The 17,790-nt window shown below is 44.9% G+C and overlaps 1 protein-coding gene across 1 annotated transcript in view; it reads right to left on the reverse strand.

The window, feature by feature from the left end:
- Positions 1 to 17,790, reverse strand: part of SPTLC3 (serine palmitoyltransferase long chain base subunit 3) — a 129,216-nt gene that overhangs the window by 78,141 nt on the left and 33,285 nt on the right. The window contains exon 2 of the mRNA XM_077812046.1: positions 2,454 to 2,645. Coding sequence (XP_077668172.1) covers positions 2,454 to 2,645 — 192 coding nt within the window. The remainder of the gene's footprint in view (positions 1 to 2,453; positions 2,646 to 17,790) is intronic.

Below are 17,790 nucleotides of genomic sequence, written 5' to 3' on the forward strand. Positions count from 1 at the left end.
GGCAAACTGTTTTTGTTTTAGAGTAACAGCCGTGTTAGTCTGTATTCGCAAAAAGAAAAGGAGTACTTGTGGCACCTTAGAGACTAACGAATTTATTTGAGCATGAGCTTTCATGAGCTACAGCTCACTTCATCAGATGCATACCGTGGAAACTGCAGCAGACTCTATATATACACAGAGAATATGAAACAATACCTCCTCCCACCCCACTGTCCTGCTGGTGATAGCTTATCTAAAAGCCATTTCCAGCACAAATCCAGGTTTTCTCACCCTCCACCCCCTCACACAAATTCACTCTCCTGCTGGTGATAGCCCATCCAAAGTGACAACTCTTTACACAATGTGCATGATAATGAAGTTAGGCCATTTCCTGCACAAATCCAGGTTCACCTGCACATCCACCAATGTGATTTATGCCATCATGTGCCAGCAATGCCCCTCTGCCATGTACATTGGTCAAACTGGACAGTCTCTACGTAAAAGAATAAATGGACACAAATCAGATGTCAAGAATTATAACATTCATAAACCAGTCGGAGAACACTTCAATCTCTCTGGTCACGCAATCACAGACATGAAGGTCGCTATCTTAAAACAAAAAAACTTCAAATCCAGACTCCAGCGAGAAACTGCTGAATTGGAATTCATTTGCAAATTGGATACTATTAATTTAGGCTTAAATAGAGACTGGGAGTGGCTAAGTCATTATGCAAGGTAGCCTATTTCCTCTTGTTTTTTCCTACCCCCCCCCCCCAGATGTTCTGGTTTAACTTGGATTTAAACTTGGAGAGTGGCCAGTTTGGATGAGCTATTACCAGCAGGAGAGTGAGTTTGTGTGTGTATGGGGGTGGGTTTTTGGAGGGGGGTGAGGGAGTGAGAGAACCTGGATTTGTGCAGGAAATGGCCTAACTTCATTATCATGCACATTGTGTAAAGAGTTGTCACTTTGGATGGGCTATCACCAGCAGGAGAGTGAATTTGTGTGGGGGGGTGGAGGGTGAGAAAACCTGGATTTGTGCTGGAAATGGCTTTTAGATAAGCTATTACCAGCAGGACAGTGGGGTGGGAGGAGGTATTGTTTCATATTCTCTGTGTATATATAGAGTCTGCTGCAGTTTCCACGGTATGCATCTGATGAAGTGAGCTGTAGCTCACGAAAGCTCATGCTCAAATAAATTCGTTAGTCTCTAAGGTGCCACAAGTACTCCTTTTCTTTTTGTTTTTGTTTTGTAGCTGGAGCAGAAGAATCAGACTAATTTATGATCTACTTGGCAAACACACACCCTGGGATGGGAATCTGCCAAACTACTCTCTGTGAAGTAGCGAGAGGCAGCACGACAAAGGTCTCAGTTTTAAAAGGGGATAGTATAATATTGTCATTATTGTACACTGTATATCAACAGTACTCCAGTGTATTCCCCAAAACTATACGGGGGTATCATTTATGCATGTGTTAGCATAACAGACTTAGGGTGACAGCAATCCCCAAATTATCCAGGAATAGCGCTCCAGTTTCCAACAATTCTTATAAATCAGGGTTTTATATTTTGGCATCACAGCTTATTTTCTGCTTGATGGCTACCTATGTGTGAACTTCATTTGTATTTACCATCTCCTGTGTTTATAGGAAGAGAACAAGTCACGGTTTTAAAATAGCAGTTTGCTAAGAACTTTTTAAAATACATATTCTTAGGTTAAAAATGTTGATTTCTATGCTAAAGAATACCATACGCCTGAGCTTTGTTCTTTCAAGACATATTTTAGCTTTCAAGCAAATATAAAGCTCTTGATCATGCAAATTGCCACCCCCTCTCCTTCTATTATTATGGGCTGTTATGAACAAAATTTCTTTTTGGACAGATAGAAGAGGAAACCCAGCTCCTGGAGAGGCCAGCCAGATGGATTTGTTAGTGTAATGAGAAAAGATAAGAAACAGAGCTACTGGGTATGCCAGGAGTTTAATATATGAGCGTACACTTGGAGATTGCCTCGACTCCTGTCTCAAGGCAAGGTCAAGCAACCAGTCGGAACGGGCAAGGAGATTGGGGGAGGGGAGGTATAAGACACACTAAAAGCCAAAGAAAAGCCCGACCTTGGCCAGAACACAACCTCACTCCTTACCCTTCCCATGGGATACAAAAAAGGTGGTACCAAAGCCCCCAGACTCACGACCCTCCAAAACAGAACATGACCATAAATTGTAAGAGGTGGGACCAGGGGCATGCACTACAGGTATAATTAAGCCTGCTAAGAAGGAGGAAGTGGGAAAAACAGAGAAGGGAAGGCTCTGCAGCGTACAGAGCTATGGATATGCTTGCTTGATTAACCCCAATAAACATCTCATTGCTTGCACTTCAGATTTCTGGTCTTCTGCTTTCTGTCTGCATGAGAGGAACCAGGAGAGGGTGAAGGGAAAGCCCTTAACACAATACACTAACTTTTTTCATACATACTTTCTGTTCTTCTCTTTCTGCAGCAAGGCTACATCTTTCTAGTCCACAGGCTCTCATAAAATCTCGCAGGTAGCCAAATATTGTTCCAACGCCAAAACCCACATAAGTCAAAACAGCAACATACATTGGTGCTTGTTCAAAGTGTTCATTAAATGGCCTTTTGTAGAGACCTCCATTTGATATGCCGTTTTTCTGAAAATACAAAATAAGAATCTGTGATTAAAACATTTCAACTGGCTTTAAAACCAAAAATAATTTGCTTCAAGACCTCAGGTTTTTAGGTGCAATCTCTTCCTATAATGTAGCATGGATTAGCAGAGGTGTATCATCACAGCATTAGACCTGGCAAATCCTAAATTTAAGGAGGATTACTTCTTATGCTGTAGTCATTGTTATAGGTTCTAGAAATAAGACAAGCAATAACAAGAAAGGGGGCAACCGGGGCTTGTAACTTGAGTTAGCTTACAAAATTGAGATTGCAGAATCTGCCAGTGTTGAAATCAAGGGCTGTTATTTGTGTCCATTTAATAAAATTTAATTTTTTCCTGTGTATAGAAAAGATACTTCTGCTGGACCCTGACTGAAGGCTTTGCAGGCACCAAGAGAAATCCATAGATCCACTTAAAAAAATTAGCAGAAAGGGCAAAAATCAATAATGGAGCTAATACTGCTGATGGTCGATTTTATTTATGAAAATTTTATAATTTTTACTTGAAAGACAGAGAGAATGAATTCTAGCTATAAACACATACATATATATTTTATATACACACACAAACACTGATTTGCTCTTGAGGAATTTGCCTCTACCTCATGTTGGGATTGTAAGGTTACAATCCAACCCTTCGTTTATAAATGTAACAAATTTTGGGTCACAAGTCACTGAATTACTAAACATCCAAGATGAAGGTTTGACAGGCTAAATCAATACTAATCAAAATTGATATAGCAACATGATCAGAAATATGGATCTTATCAATACCTACAGTTTCTATCTGTGCTGCGAAGAGTATGGAAATTCAGAAGAATATCTAGCAGGTAGTGAGGCAGTGTGACCTTTCTTCAAGCCAGAAGGGGAGGAACCACCCTCTGTGCACAAGTGGGCGGAGCCAGGCCTACCTCGCCCCTCCCGCTGGAAGTACTTCACTGGGACAGGAAGTATAAAGGGCGGGGCCTCCTGCTCATTTGGGGCCAAGACACCAAAGGAGGCAGATGAACCCTGCTTGCTCCCGGATGCTGACCCTGCTGCTGAACCCAGTGATGCCCTGCCCGCTGGGGAGCCCACTTCTGCCACAGACCTGCTGGGACTGCCACAGGCCACCTACCCAGAGGAGGCAGAGGACTCCCTGCTGTTCCACGTACACCCCAAGGGGAGGGGAGGAAGTGGCCCAGAGACAGTAAACCTTAGACTGGCTGCAGCTTCGCCTGAGGCACGGCCAGCGTGTTGTGGTTGGGATCCTCGCTGACTCAGTGGCAAACCACTCCGCCACCCTACACCTGAGGTTTCCTCTGGCTCTGCTACAAGAGCCCAGAACAGATTGACTACTGGGTTTGCTATCTCTGCCTCCATAGGCCAGCGCTAATTGACTGGTGGGGTTGCTCCGCCCTGGGCCGAAGGGCTTGGAGCTGTTTAATGCTAGTGTTGGCCCAGGCCCCTGCCCCAAGGGCCCCGAGGCCATCGACTAAGGTGGGTGCAGCACCTGCTTGAAATGTCCAAGGGCCCTAGACGGTTGGCTGCACAGCCCGTTAAAACGGTTGGGATGGTAACGCCTATGCTGATTCCCCTGATATGGGGTGGAGGCCCTGACAACGAAGTGAGGTGGTGGTGCCTCCCTCCGACCCAGAGGGAGAGGGACACCTGCCCCACCACTACAAGCCTCAAACATGTTTAGTGAACTGGAAGATTAAAAAACAAAACCAAAAAAACCCCCATATTCCCACTAGGTCAGGTTTAAATGTTGCAAAGTGTTCTGCATTCTTCAATGTATGTAAAGTATTTATTGTATGAGTCTTCAAGATGGGTTTATTTGTTCCTCATTCCAGGATTACACATTGCCAATACTGACTCATGGCCAAAGCTATTGTACCATGGTACCATCCACTCCAGCATGGTCACATACGTGGGTCAGCTGCACATTGTGATTAACTGTGTGAAAATTAAAGGATGAGTACTGAGGTGTGGCCTCCAACCATGAAGGTCAGCCTTAGCAACACCAATGGAGATCTCCATGCCATGTTCTGAAATTGATAAAGCCTACCACAAACTAAGGCTAGGCGGTTTGTGGGCTACATGACGAGCACAGCAGATCTAAGTGAAAACATACTTCTATTATTGTCACCTTATTTCTTAGAGCAGGGACACAAGGCTAGCAGCTTTGAAGGAGCCATCCTCTCCTTCCCCCACAGCTGTGGCATTATATTTAAAACTTGTGTAGTGGTGGCAGTTGAAACCCAATCATAGAATCATAGAATATCAGGGTTGGAAGGGACTTCAGGAGGTCATCTAATCCAACCCCCTGCTCAAAGCAGGACCGATCCCCAATTAAATCATCCCAGCCAGGGCTTTGACAAGCCTGACCTTAAAAACTTCTAAGGAAGGAGATTCCACCACCTCCCTAGGTAACGCATTCCAGTGTTTCACCACCCTCCTAGTGAAAAAGTTTTTCCTAATATTCAACCTAAATCTCCCCCACTGTAACTTGAGACCATTACTCCTTGTCCTGACATCTGCTACCACTGAGAATAGTCTAGATCCATCCTCTTTGGAACCACCTTTCAGGTAGTGGAAAGCAGCTATCAAATCTCCCCTCATTCTTCTCTTCTGTAGACTAAACAATCCCAGTTCCCTCAGCCTCTCCTCGTAAGTCATGTGTTCCAGTCCCCTAATCATTTTTGTTGCCCTCTGCTGGACTCTCTCCAATTTTTCCACATCCTTCTTGTAGTGTGGGGCCCAAAACTGGACACAGTACTCCAGATGAGGCCTCACCAATGTCAAATAGAGGGGAATGATCACGTCCCTCGATCTGCTAGCAATGCCCCTACCTATAGAGCCCAAAATGCCATTGGCCTTCTTGGCTACAAGGGCACACTGTTGACTCATATCCAGCTTCTCGTCCACTGTAACCCCTAGGTCCTTTTCTGCAGAACTGCTGCCGAGCCATTCGGTCCCTAGTCTGTAGCGGTGCATTGGATTCTTCCATCCTAAGTGCAGGACTCTGCACTTGTCTTTGTTGAACCTCATCAGATTTCTTTTGGCCCAATCCTCTAATTTGTCTAGGTCCCTCTGTATCCTATCCCTACCCTCCAGCGTATCTACCACTCCTCCCAGTTTAGTGTCATCTGCAAACTTGCTGAGGGTGCAATCCACACCATCCTCCAGATCATTAATGAATGTCATGCAGCTTTTCACATCTCCAATTCTCTTCCTCTGTGCTGCAACTTCATGGCTTCAGACTAGTCTGGGTCCCTCCAAGGTTGAGCCATCTCCAAGCTGGCCTGATCACAATCACAAAAATATGAAAGAGAGAAAACCTAGGAGAAATGATCCAGTAGGAAATGGGAATATTCAGCCATTGGTAGAGAACGCATTGGCTAAAGCTCCAACCCAGTGGACAAATGACCCAGGGCAGTCTTTCCTCATTGGGGGTGGGGTCTTAGTGGCAATTTGTTTCTCATTTGCCTCCATCACAACACCCTTCACTAACTTAATAAAGAATTCTGCCCCCAAGCAAGTCCACTGTTGCTTCCATGAGAGCAGAGCTTTGAAGAAATGAAAAAGATCCTGTCTCTTCTACTTATCTTGTGCAGTCTGCAGTCTGAGCAAGAGATTGTTTTATAGACAGGCGTACCTGAGAAGAGCCCAAGCAGTCCTGTCACAAGAATTCCGGTCTTTTTATCTAACTAGAGAGCTCCTACCCAGAGAGGTTACATATTCTGTAGTGGAGAAAAACATCTGGCAATCCACTGGACAGTGAGGGCCCTATACTATTAATTTCTTGGAATCCCATTCATGCTGGTCAAACAAGCTCTGTTCAAATGGCTATATGCCATGAAGGGCTCCAACCAAGACATTACTTGATGCCAGGTAGTTAAGTTGGATATCAGCCAGGAACATTGTCTGCCTCAAGCTCTTATGGCCTTCTGTTCCAAGGGTCACAAAGGTAGTTGGGGTAGGGGAGGAATGTAAAACACACAAATGGCAGGTAAGTCTCTTCAAAGGCATTTCCAGCCACTTGGGAAGCGATGGGAGATTCCAACAGTGAGGGGCAAAGATTCTGCAGCATTTGCCAGATCTGCAGCTCCCCTGCTCTCTCATCCAGAATCCTCTACTTTCTTTGCCATTGTCCCCAACCCAAATGCCAGTCAGACGCAGAGGAAAAAGGGCAGTGCTTGCACTCTTAGTCTTTTCTTTTGATACAGCAGTAGTGGTTCCTGCAGGGCCCACTGAACTGTGGGCCCGATGCACCACTAGTAATGCTGGGTTTGGATTTACCCCGCCTGGCTTATGTCACACACACATAAGTGTTCATGGCTAAAAATTTGGGCCAGGTCCTCAGCTAGTGTAAATCAGCCTACCTCCTTTAAAATCATGGAGCTAGGCTGATTTACATTAGCTGGGGATCTGGCCCTCATTCAGTAGTTTCACACTACTCTTTGCCATGAGCATAGTCTCAGACAAATATTACAGTACAAGCATTAGACAAGTGCAGAGCTATGAAACCTTTTCTAAAACATATGAACACAGCAAGTCTTGTAGAACTAGAAAGCTGCCAACAAGGGCTTGTCTACATGGTGTGGCAAATCATGCCAGAGGGGAGTGATCTGTAAAGTGCACTAATGTGCTGTGCTCTAACTGCCCCACGTAGTCCCTGTGGGTGCACTCTAAAAGGTACCTAGTTCATGTAAATGTAGTCCTGTTTGAAACTGGGTACCTTTTAGAGTGTGCCCGTAGGGTCTACCTGGGGCAGTGAGAGCAGAGCACGTGAGTGCTCTTTGCAAATCACATCCCCCTACAGTGCACTTTGCTGACGCTGTGTAGACAAGCCTTAATTCCTTCCCGACTACCTTCATTTTGCTTTCCTCACTTTATTTACCCCTGCCTCACACAGCAGAGCAAAGTTCACTTGATTCCCTTTCAGAGTAAGAACTGCTCGACTCTAATAATTTCTTCTCTCTGACTCACCCCACCCAATGCCCTCAACTGCAGGTGTCTGCAGAATCACTTGACGTCATACCCGTCCCTCATATGTTTTGAAACTTCTGATGCTTATGAAAGACAGAGAACATATTGTTGTGTAACACTTGAAAAAAAATCTCACTGGTGATTACACGGGAATCACAAAACTCTTGATATTTGCAAGCCTTTTCAGAACAACAGAGGTAAAAGAGCTGCATTCACAACTCACCTACAACAAACCTGAATTTGCCCCCACAAGCCTTGGGTAATTCATGGGAGCAGCTAACCCATATATAAAAAAATCCTTTCTAAAGTAAGACACTTCTACTACACAGTACTTCCGAGCCAAGCAAGTATCCACAAAAGATGCAATCTCTCCCTTTCTTTCAATTGCATTTTTCCAAATATTTTTATCGGATGGGAATGCATTTTTAGTGGCACGTCCCCTACCTATAAGAACGCTTAACAAAAGGAAGACATCATATTTTGTCAGTATTTCTGCCTTTCACAGACAGTGTGTTATCTTGTTACAAGCAGGTCTTGTCAACCAGGGTCATTTTATTTTGAATTAAAAACAATGCCCAAGAACCACCACCATCTTTAATAACAGAGAAGCTAATTCTCACACTATTGCAGGCTTTGCCTTTTCAGCACTTCTGCCCCAGACCAAGCTGAAACCCCCTATATTGGCTAAGGATTAGCCTGCCCTTTGGAGACTAGATATCTTCAATTAATCTGTGCAAGGGATCTCTGTCATCTCTGCCAAGGCATTTAAATGCCACTCACATACACTACCAGTAGTATCCAGTTTACTAGTCAAATAACCAAGGGTTAGATTCACAAAGGAATATAGGTGTGGCAACACTCAACTTTGCCATGTCTCTCTTTCAGCCACCTATAAAATCACTGGCATTCACAAAGCCTGAGTTAGGCACTTAAGCTCCCTATACAATAAATGGGGCAAGATAAGTACCTAGGACTGGGATTCACAAAAGCCAGCATGCTAGGGAGCTCCCAACCTAATCTAAGTGTCCTAAGCCCTGCCGCCCGAAGGAATTCATTGCCTATGTCCAGGATGGAGGGAGACACCTTAAGTGACACACAAGTAACAAAGGACAGGCAACACCAATCTTATAGGGCTTCATCAGCTTGGCTGAAGATAATAGACACAGATTAGTTAAAGACAGCATCACTACGTAATTGAACCCTTTAATAGCCTCTGCCCAACACCAACATTAGTAATTCAACAAGGAAAGAGCGAAGCTATTGCACTGATGTTGGAACACATAACAAAATAATAGTTAATGGAGGCTTATTTTTTATTCACAAAGTGGATTATGACCTGGACTTGGTACTGCAAATCATTTTTCCTTAATTGATGCTAGACCTCCAGCAAGGCTATTGACAGGTAGCTGTAGATGGAGAGTTAAGAGATAATACAGTATTCATCTTACAAGCAGAGTGTTATCATTTCAAAGTTATGCTTTTGGACTTTGAAATGTTCCCAGGACCTTTCACAATCTAATAAACGTTGTATTGGCATACCTGATTTAAAAATCCCCTCTCATTTGCCTATTTGGTTGTAGTTTCTACAATGTTTGGTCAGCATTTGCAGAAGCAATGGGACTCCTCATATTGAAGGAACAGGACTGGATATCACAACTCCAGTGTCACTTATGTAGATGAGAAAAAGAGCGCTCTGCAAACCACGTCTTGTTTAGAAGGGATAAAATCTGATCCAAAAAGAGATGAAACTCTCTAATTTCCCTCAACTGACAGAATGTAATGTAGATCTGTCAATAGCTGGGATTTACTGATTATTACAGGAAATTGATCAAAGACTATGTTAATCTGGTTGATCTATTTGTAGCTTTCAGTAGGGAGAACACAGAATTCAAGAGGGCTATGCAACATCAAGAAATATTTGATGAAAACAATCAATCACATGATTTCGACATCTGTTCAGAATTTCACAGATTTCAAGAAGCCGTTCCAAATGTACACAGACACCTATGACAGTGCATTCCTGTGGAAGAAGGCTGATGAGAGGAAAGTGATTATTACTAATGTAATCCAAATGCTATCTGACAGTGAGCTTTCTCGGTCAGAGGCAGAATACCATGGTCTTAGGGGCCTCCCTAGCATTGAAGGAAAACGTATTGCTCGTCACTGTCTGAAGTGGTTGATGATAGTTCTGTCCTGTAAGGAAAACCATCAAGATGCAGACTGAGTATCAAGGAATTTGATGTGGATCTACTTAAACTTGCCAGGACAAATGCCGTACCCAATATCTTCCCCAGAAACCTATTCCTTGATATCCTTAAGAAATAGTTTAGTTTCACAACAAGTGTGGATTGTAGGTCTGAATCTTACATGATCAGCAAAAGAATCATCCCTGAAAGCAAAAGAAAACAAAACAAAAAAACCTGAAATAACTTCAATCAGAAGACCCAATGATTAGAAGTGTTATTGACACAGCTCCATATGCTTCCATTGATCTCCACGAGTACTGCTTAAAAGATAGGGTATCGTTTACTGTAATTACATGGAATCATTTCTGATACAATCACCCAGGATGTCAGTTCAGATCAGGTATGCCAGAATCTTTAACAGGAATACTGTTACTAAGGCTTTGTCTACATTACCATGGGATCAACACTGCTGCGATTTAGGGGAATCTAGAGAAGACCCGCTAAATCGATGGCAGAATGCTCGCCAGTTGACTCTGGTACTCCACTGGGAATGAGAGGAGTAAGTTAAGTTGGTGGGAGAGCATCTCCCGTCAACCCAGTGTGGTGTAGACACTGCAGTAAGTCGACCTAAGCTACTTCGACTCCAGCTGTGTTATTAACATAGCTAGAGTAACGTAATTTAGGTCGACTTACCGTGGTAGTGTAGACAAAGCATAAGCTAGGGATGATCATAGAACCGTTGTATCTACAAGTTGCCAAAACAAGAGTTTCAACAGCAGGTATTTTGACTAGGAACAAGAAAGTATCATTGACTCACATCCTAAACAGTGAAGCTCAGTCAATTAAAAGCAGGTTCATATATGGTCGCAGTATGTCTACAGTGCCCTCGACTGTATGCAAGAGAATGGTCCCTGCTGAAGGCTCAGAGAAAACATATACCTAATAGAGAAACAGCCTATATAGACTGAGGGTAAAATTTTCAGAAGTTCCCAAGTGACTTAGGAACCTAAAACATACATCAACACAGCAAAAAAAGACCTGTGGCAGTGGGTCTCAAAGCCTGGGTCAACTGACTTGGGCTCACACTGCAGGCCTAAAAATAACAGTGTAGATGTTCAGACTTGGGCTGGAGCCCAGGATTTCAAACCTCTTGAGGGGAGGGTCTTGGAGTCCAGGCTCCAGCCCAAACATCTAGACTGCTATTTAGTCCTGCAGCATGAGCATCATGAGCGTGAGTCAATTGACTCAGGTTCTGAGACTCATTGCTGAGGGTTTATTTGTTTGTTTGTATTTTTGCTGTGTAGCTGTACTCTCAATCCCATTGACTTTTAATGAGATTTAGGAGCCTCTCTCGCTTTAGTAATTTTGAAAAATGTTACCCTAAGTGAACAGTATTAATTGTTTCCTCTGGTGCATCAAGCTTGTGCAAGCAACCCTTCCCCTGCACCTCCCACAAGCACAAATTTTATAGAGGAATACCCTTTCTAGTGAACTTTAATCGAACTACAGCCAAACTTCTAGGCACACAGTACAAACTCACAGCAGAATACACCTTCTGAGGAATCAGACACAAAGGTGTGAATAGTACTTACACAGGGAATTGTCATATTAATTGGGACCTGTCATTTCTACAAATTGCTTTCAATTTCAAAACTTTTCCATAGTGAAGCACAAGTGATAATCCATCATATCTACTATATGGTAGAATTATTCCAGATCCATTTAACCCAGTCTTCAGAAGTGTCCTGAACATGAACTATTCTATTGAATACTATGAGCCTAGACATGAATGACGATCATGCTAGAAATGTCTTGGACCAGTTCCAAATACAAAAGCATCATTAGAATATATATCCAGGAGAGAAGCTGTTTTGAGTGTAAATGACTTCAACTCCAAAGCAGCTATGGTTTTACTGCAGCTCCCTTCCACACCTCCACAGGTATTCAGCAGGACTGATTATATTGAATAGTTATTTGAGTGAAGATGCTACTGTCTACATAAAATGCTCGAATATATTAATATTGAATTTGGGACTTGGCACTTCTCCCAGTAAAATACATGGGAGTTCTGCCACCAACACCACTGGGTAGAGGAACAACCTCCTACTCCCTTACAACACTTTGCAATCTTTACAGTGAGAGATTTGAGATTTTTCAGCCAGGAATAAGATAGCTGTATCTGTCAGAATAAGCACCTTCACTCTGTTGAAATGCACAGCTGAATTCAGACATAGAGACTCTATACTAAATTCATCTAAGTAACTGAGGAGGTAGCTCATGTAGCCTGTCCCCAAGATGCGGCTTGAGTTTCTACCTAGTGCTTGCTAGTTAGAGTGGCCTTTCCCTCTCCTTGCATGGATTGCATCCTGGATTCTTTTCTGTGACACATTGTGCCTCCACCCAAGATGGTTCCTCACTGAGCCCAGGACACATGGGGTGCTGTGCCTTGGGAAAACGAATGCTGCTGCTAAGAGGTACGGGAGTATAAAAGCCAGCACAGAATGAAACTTTGAAGTGCATCAACAGAAACCCCCAGCAAAGAAATGACACCCAAAAATAACAAAAAGAACGAGGAGTACTTGTGGCACATTAGAGACTAACAAATTTATTTAAAATGTGTTTATTTAAATAAATTTGTTAGTCTCTAAGGTGCCACAAGTACTCCTCGTTCTTTTTCCTGATACAGACTGACACGGCTACCACTCTGAAACCAAAAATAACAATGTAACAAAGGGGGACTTTACTGAGAGTAGGAAAACAGGACCTTGAAAGGAAAGGGTTAACTAATAAGTACTACAACATCAACAAATCAACCAGTTTCCCACCTCACCACACTCTCAATTCTTCCTGAGTGCCAGCTCCCTCCTGGCTCCATTCCAGGCAGGTAGTACACAGAGTATGATCTGGAGAGGAGTGCTCCAGCACCGTGAATGCTGACTGTCTTAAACAATTCCCCTCAAAGGGCTCCCCCTCATAGTATCTTTGCCCCTGGGTGGGACAGGGTCTCCTCCTGGCTCCCTAGTCTGGAGACCAGTGAAGGTCTTAGCTGGCTCTTGGCAGCCAGCTCTGTGTCCTGTCACTCTGGATGCTAATCTCCATAGGCCAGGAACTATCTGACTCAGGCACTGGATACCATGGCAATTCAAAGACTCCCTGATCGAAACCTTCCTGATCTGTTCTGCTTCTCACAGCTCCTAAACCCAAAACTGAAACTAAAACTAGTCTCTTTGTTTCTGAGCAGAGGCGAATTAAGATACATTGGGGCCCTGGGCACAAAGAACATTTGGGCCCCTCACTCTCCCACCTTCCTGGCAATGGGGCCCCTCCCTCTACTCTTCTCCTTCCTCACAAGGTCCTGCCACTTGGCCTGGCCAGAAGCCAGAATCCAGGCCATGGTAAGAGCTGTGCAGGGAGCCCGAGCCACTGTGGGGAGCCCTGGACTCTCCACCTGCCCTGGGCTGCGCGTCCTGTGGGGGCAGCAACAAAGGCTAGGGGCTGCTCTCGGGCACCCCAGCCTCCTGCCCAAGGCAGGTGCAGGGTCCAGGGCTCCCCACAGCTGCCCGGGCTCCCAGCCTAGGCAGTCGTCCCAAAACTGGGGAGGAAGGGGGCTTCATCAAGTGGCTCAGCCAGCCGCGCACAGGGGAGGGGAGAGGGCCAGCTCTGTGCGGGGGGAGAGAAGAGGAGCTCAGGCCAATTCCAGGGGGGAGGGGGAAATGGAGGGGGGTTTGGTCCGGTCCAGCACAAGGCGGGGGGGCCTCAGTCCGGTGCAGCCGAGGAAGCGGGGGGCCCTCCGTCTGGCGTGGCGCAGTGTTTAGGTGAGCCGTTCAGCCAGCTCTACCTAGGGGTGGGGAGAATATTGCTCACAATGTTTCCATAGGCTTTTGGCTGGGCTGGCGGCGGGGCCTCAGGGGGAAGAGGAAGAGCTGGGTGGTAGGAGAGGAAGAGCAGGGGGCAGGGCTAGATTTCCGGCTGCTCCTGCGGGGCCCCCGGGATGGGGCTCTGTTGGCCCGTGCAGTAATCTGCCACTGTCTCTGAAACAGGCTGATGGGCTGATCAGCTCTGGCTCATCACTGGCCCAGCACATCCAATTTTAAAAAAGGGCTCCAGAGGTGATCCCGGCAATTGCAGGCCGGTAAGCCCGATTTCAGTACCTGGCAAACTGGTCGAAGCTATAGTAAGGAACAAAATTGTCAGACACATAGATGAACATAAATATTTTGGGGGAAGTCAATGTGATTTTTGAAAAGGGAAATCATACCTCACCAATCTACTAGAATTATTTGAGGGGGTCAACAAGTATGTAGACAAGGGGGATCCAGTGGATATAGTGTACTTATATTTTCAGAAAGCCTTTGACAAGGTCCCTCACCAAAGGCTCTCAAGCAAAGTACGCTGTCATGGGATAAGAGGGAAGGTTCTCTCTTGGACTGGTAACTGGTTAAAAGATAGGAAACAAAGGATAGGAATAAATGGTCAGTTTTCAGAATGGAGAGAGGTGAATAGTGGTGTCCCCCAGGGGTCTGTACTGGGACCAGTCCCATTCAACTATTTATAAATGATTTGGAAAAAGGGGTAAACAGTGAGGTGGCAAAATTTACAGATGATACAAAACTACTCAAGATAGTTAAGTCCCAAGCAGACAGCAAAGACATCGGACAGTGACCAGTGGTGCCAGAATGGGGGTGGGGGGGCTTGCCTGCTCACTTTTCACAAGAGCGGACCTCTCCCCATTCCCCTCTTCTTCCCCCCCGAGGACCCACCCTCCTGCCCCCCAAGCCAGGCCAGCATGGAGTCCAGCCACGGAGCCCGGGCAATTGTTGGAGCTTCGGTGGACCCTGCACCTGCCTACAGTGAGTGTGGGGGGGTCTGAGAGCCCCAGCCATGTCCCTGCCCCCCAGGCTCCCCGCCCAGCCGAGGGCAGGGGAAGGGTCCGTGACTCCATGCCAGCTGCCCGCACGGCTCTCTCCAATGCAGCTCCGGTGGAGGGGGGATGTCTTGGAGCCTCAGCCCAGCCATGGTATGAGCTGGGCAGGCAGCTGTGAGGAACCACAGCTCAGACCCTCCACCTGCCGTGAGTGGGGGATCTTGGGGGGCAGGGACACAGGCTGGGGGCTGCTTGGGTCCCCCGCCCAGGGCAGGTGGAGAATCCACTGCGGCTCCCCACAGCTGCCCGCCCAGCTCTTATCAAGGCTGGGCAGGGGTTCTGTGCCCACACCCCCGTCCAGCTAGAGCCAGGTCAGGGAGAGCCGTGCTGGCAGCTGTGGGGAGCCTGGGTCCCTCCACCTGCTCTGGTGAGTCTGTGCTGCAGCTCCAGAGCCCTGCACAGATACAAAATTTGTATCTGCACCCTATCCGCAAAAATGGTCCACGGATATCTGCAGATTTGCAGGGCTCTATAGATGGACCTTTGGTCTGACCCAGTATGGCTGTTCTTATTGGCCTTAATGGGAGTTTCTAGTCCATTCTGTCCCCACCCCGGACTCCAAACATGCTGGGAAATGGAGTCCGAGGGCTCTGGTACCCATTATTGTTTTAAGAAAAGGAGTACTTGTGGCACCTTAGAGACTAACCAATTTATCTGAGCATGAGCTTTCGTGAGCTACAGCTCACTTCATCAGATGCATACCGTGGAAACTGCAGCAGACTTTATATATACACAGAGAATATGAAACAATACCTCCTCCCACCCCACTGTCCTGCTGGTAATAGCTTATCTAAAGTAATCGTCAGGTTAGGCCATTTCCAGCACAAATCCAGGTTTTCTCACCCTCCACCCCCCCACACAAATTCACTCTCCTGCTGGTGATAGCCCATCCAAAGTGACAACTCTTTACACAATGTGCATGATAATGAAGTTAGGCCATTTCCTGCACAAATCCAGGTTCTCTCACTCCCTCACCCCCCTCCAAAAACCCACCCCCATACACACACAGACTCACTTTCCTGCTGGTAATAGCTCATCCAAACTGACCACTCTCCAAGTTTAAATCCAAGTTAAACCAGAACATCTGGGGGGGGGGGGGGAGGAAAAAACAAGAGGAAATAGGCTACCTTGCATAATGACTTAGCCACTCCCAGTCTCTATTTAAGCCTAAATTAATAGTATCCAATTTGCAAATGAATTCCAATTCAGCAGTTTCTCGCTGGAGTCTGGATTTGAAGTTTTTTTGTTTTAAGATAGCGACCTTCATGTCTGTGATTGCGTGACCAGAGAGATTGAAGTGTTCTCCGACTGGTTTATGAATGTTATAATTCTTGACATCTGATTTGTGTCCATTTATTCTTTTACGTAGAGACTGTCCAGTTTGACCAATGTACATGGCAGAGGGGCATTGCTGGCACATGATGGCATAAATCACATTGGTGAAGTGAGCTGTAGCTCACGAAAGCTCATGCTCAAATAAATTGGTTAGTCTCTAAGGTGCCACAAGTACTCCTTTTCTTTTTGCGAATACAGACTAACACGGCTGTTACTCTGAAACCTGTCATTATTGTTTTAGTCCATAGAGTAAGACCCCCTAGAGGCTCAGTACAGCGATCCTGAAGCACTACATCCAAGCAGGGGTTACCCTGACATTGTGTCAATTGAACATTTATTTGATGAATTTTCACTTTTAGAAACAGAAAAGATAAAAACTATTTTGGCACCAACCTTCATTTGTGAGAGAATTACCTTATTATTGATGAGTCTGTGGAAATCCTAGAATTACAGAGGATGAGCAGTCAACACAGAATCTTTTAGAAACTGAATATTTGAGGGGAACACAAAATAAAGAAATATATTGATTTTCTCTGCCTTTGTGGGAGAAGAGTGGTATCGTAACCCTTGAACCAGCGAAAACAAACTCCTCCATTCCGTGCTGGAGGAACCCAAATATTATGACCCCTTTATTTTAAGCCCTCTATATCTACTAACAAAGACCCAGCAGGAATACTGCTGGGAATTGTAGCTACGTAATGCACTTTATTAGCCAAAAAGGAGGCAACTGAAACAAGGAAAAAAAAAAAAAAGGTTTACGAGAATTTACAGAACCTGTTTGATCTTCTAAATAGTGCCATCTTACAGAATCATTTGCCTGCCAGAACCTGCTTGTTACAGACGTTGGCCTAAAATAAGGTAAAAGGTTTATGGACCTGGTTATTACTCTCTGTGCTGTCTAGAACAAAATAAAGAGGAACCAATCCTGTCATTTTAAATAGCAAGCATCTTTCCACTCAATGGTCATTTACAGTCTATTTCAGTCCTCATCCTCAGCAGCATTTCATCCCGGGAGCAATGTACCTTACAAACAACATCACTGGGCTGGGTTCATTGCTATTATTTCCTCAAGGAAGATGATTGTGTTATGACCAAAAGATCAAGAAGTTAGTGCTGTGAAATAAGTGTCCGCAGGCCAGCATTACAAAAGACACCTCTTTTCAGGTTTCAGAGCAGCAACCGTGTTAGTCTGTATTCACAAAAAGAAAAGGAGGACTTGTGGCACCTTAGAGACTAACCAATGTATTTGAGCATAAGCTTTCATGAGCTACAGCTCACTTCATCGGAGTATTATTAAATCATCATAGTATAAGAAGCACTTTGAAGATGAAAGGGTTTGCATGCAAAAATTGTACAGATTTCACCAGTAGCATTTATCAGGAGCATTTTCTATGTAGCCACCTCCATCAGATGAGATAGGAAATATTTGCCACCAAACAGGGCCATTTCAGAACAGGCTTCATTCCACAGAATGATGAAAGTTTGCCTTCTAGCAGTAAGAGCAGAAATGATGTTTTTGAATGCAGAAGGCTGGAAGGGTAGAAGATATATTCACAGACAATATTAAGGAGGAAGATAAGTTGTATAGGCCAAAAGACAACAGTACACAAGAAAAGACATCATATAGGATATAGATTAACTAAGGAGAATATTTTACCATTAAATTAACTTTGGAAGGTTATGTAGACACTCATCACATACTTATTCAAG

Source organism: Eretmochelys imbricata, chromosome 3, assembly GCF_965152235.1.
Source record: "Eretmochelys imbricata isolate rEreImb1 chromosome 3, rEreImb1.hap1, whole genome shotgun sequence".
NCBI lineage: Eukaryota > Metazoa > Chordata > Testudines > Cheloniidae > Eretmochelys > Eretmochelys imbricata.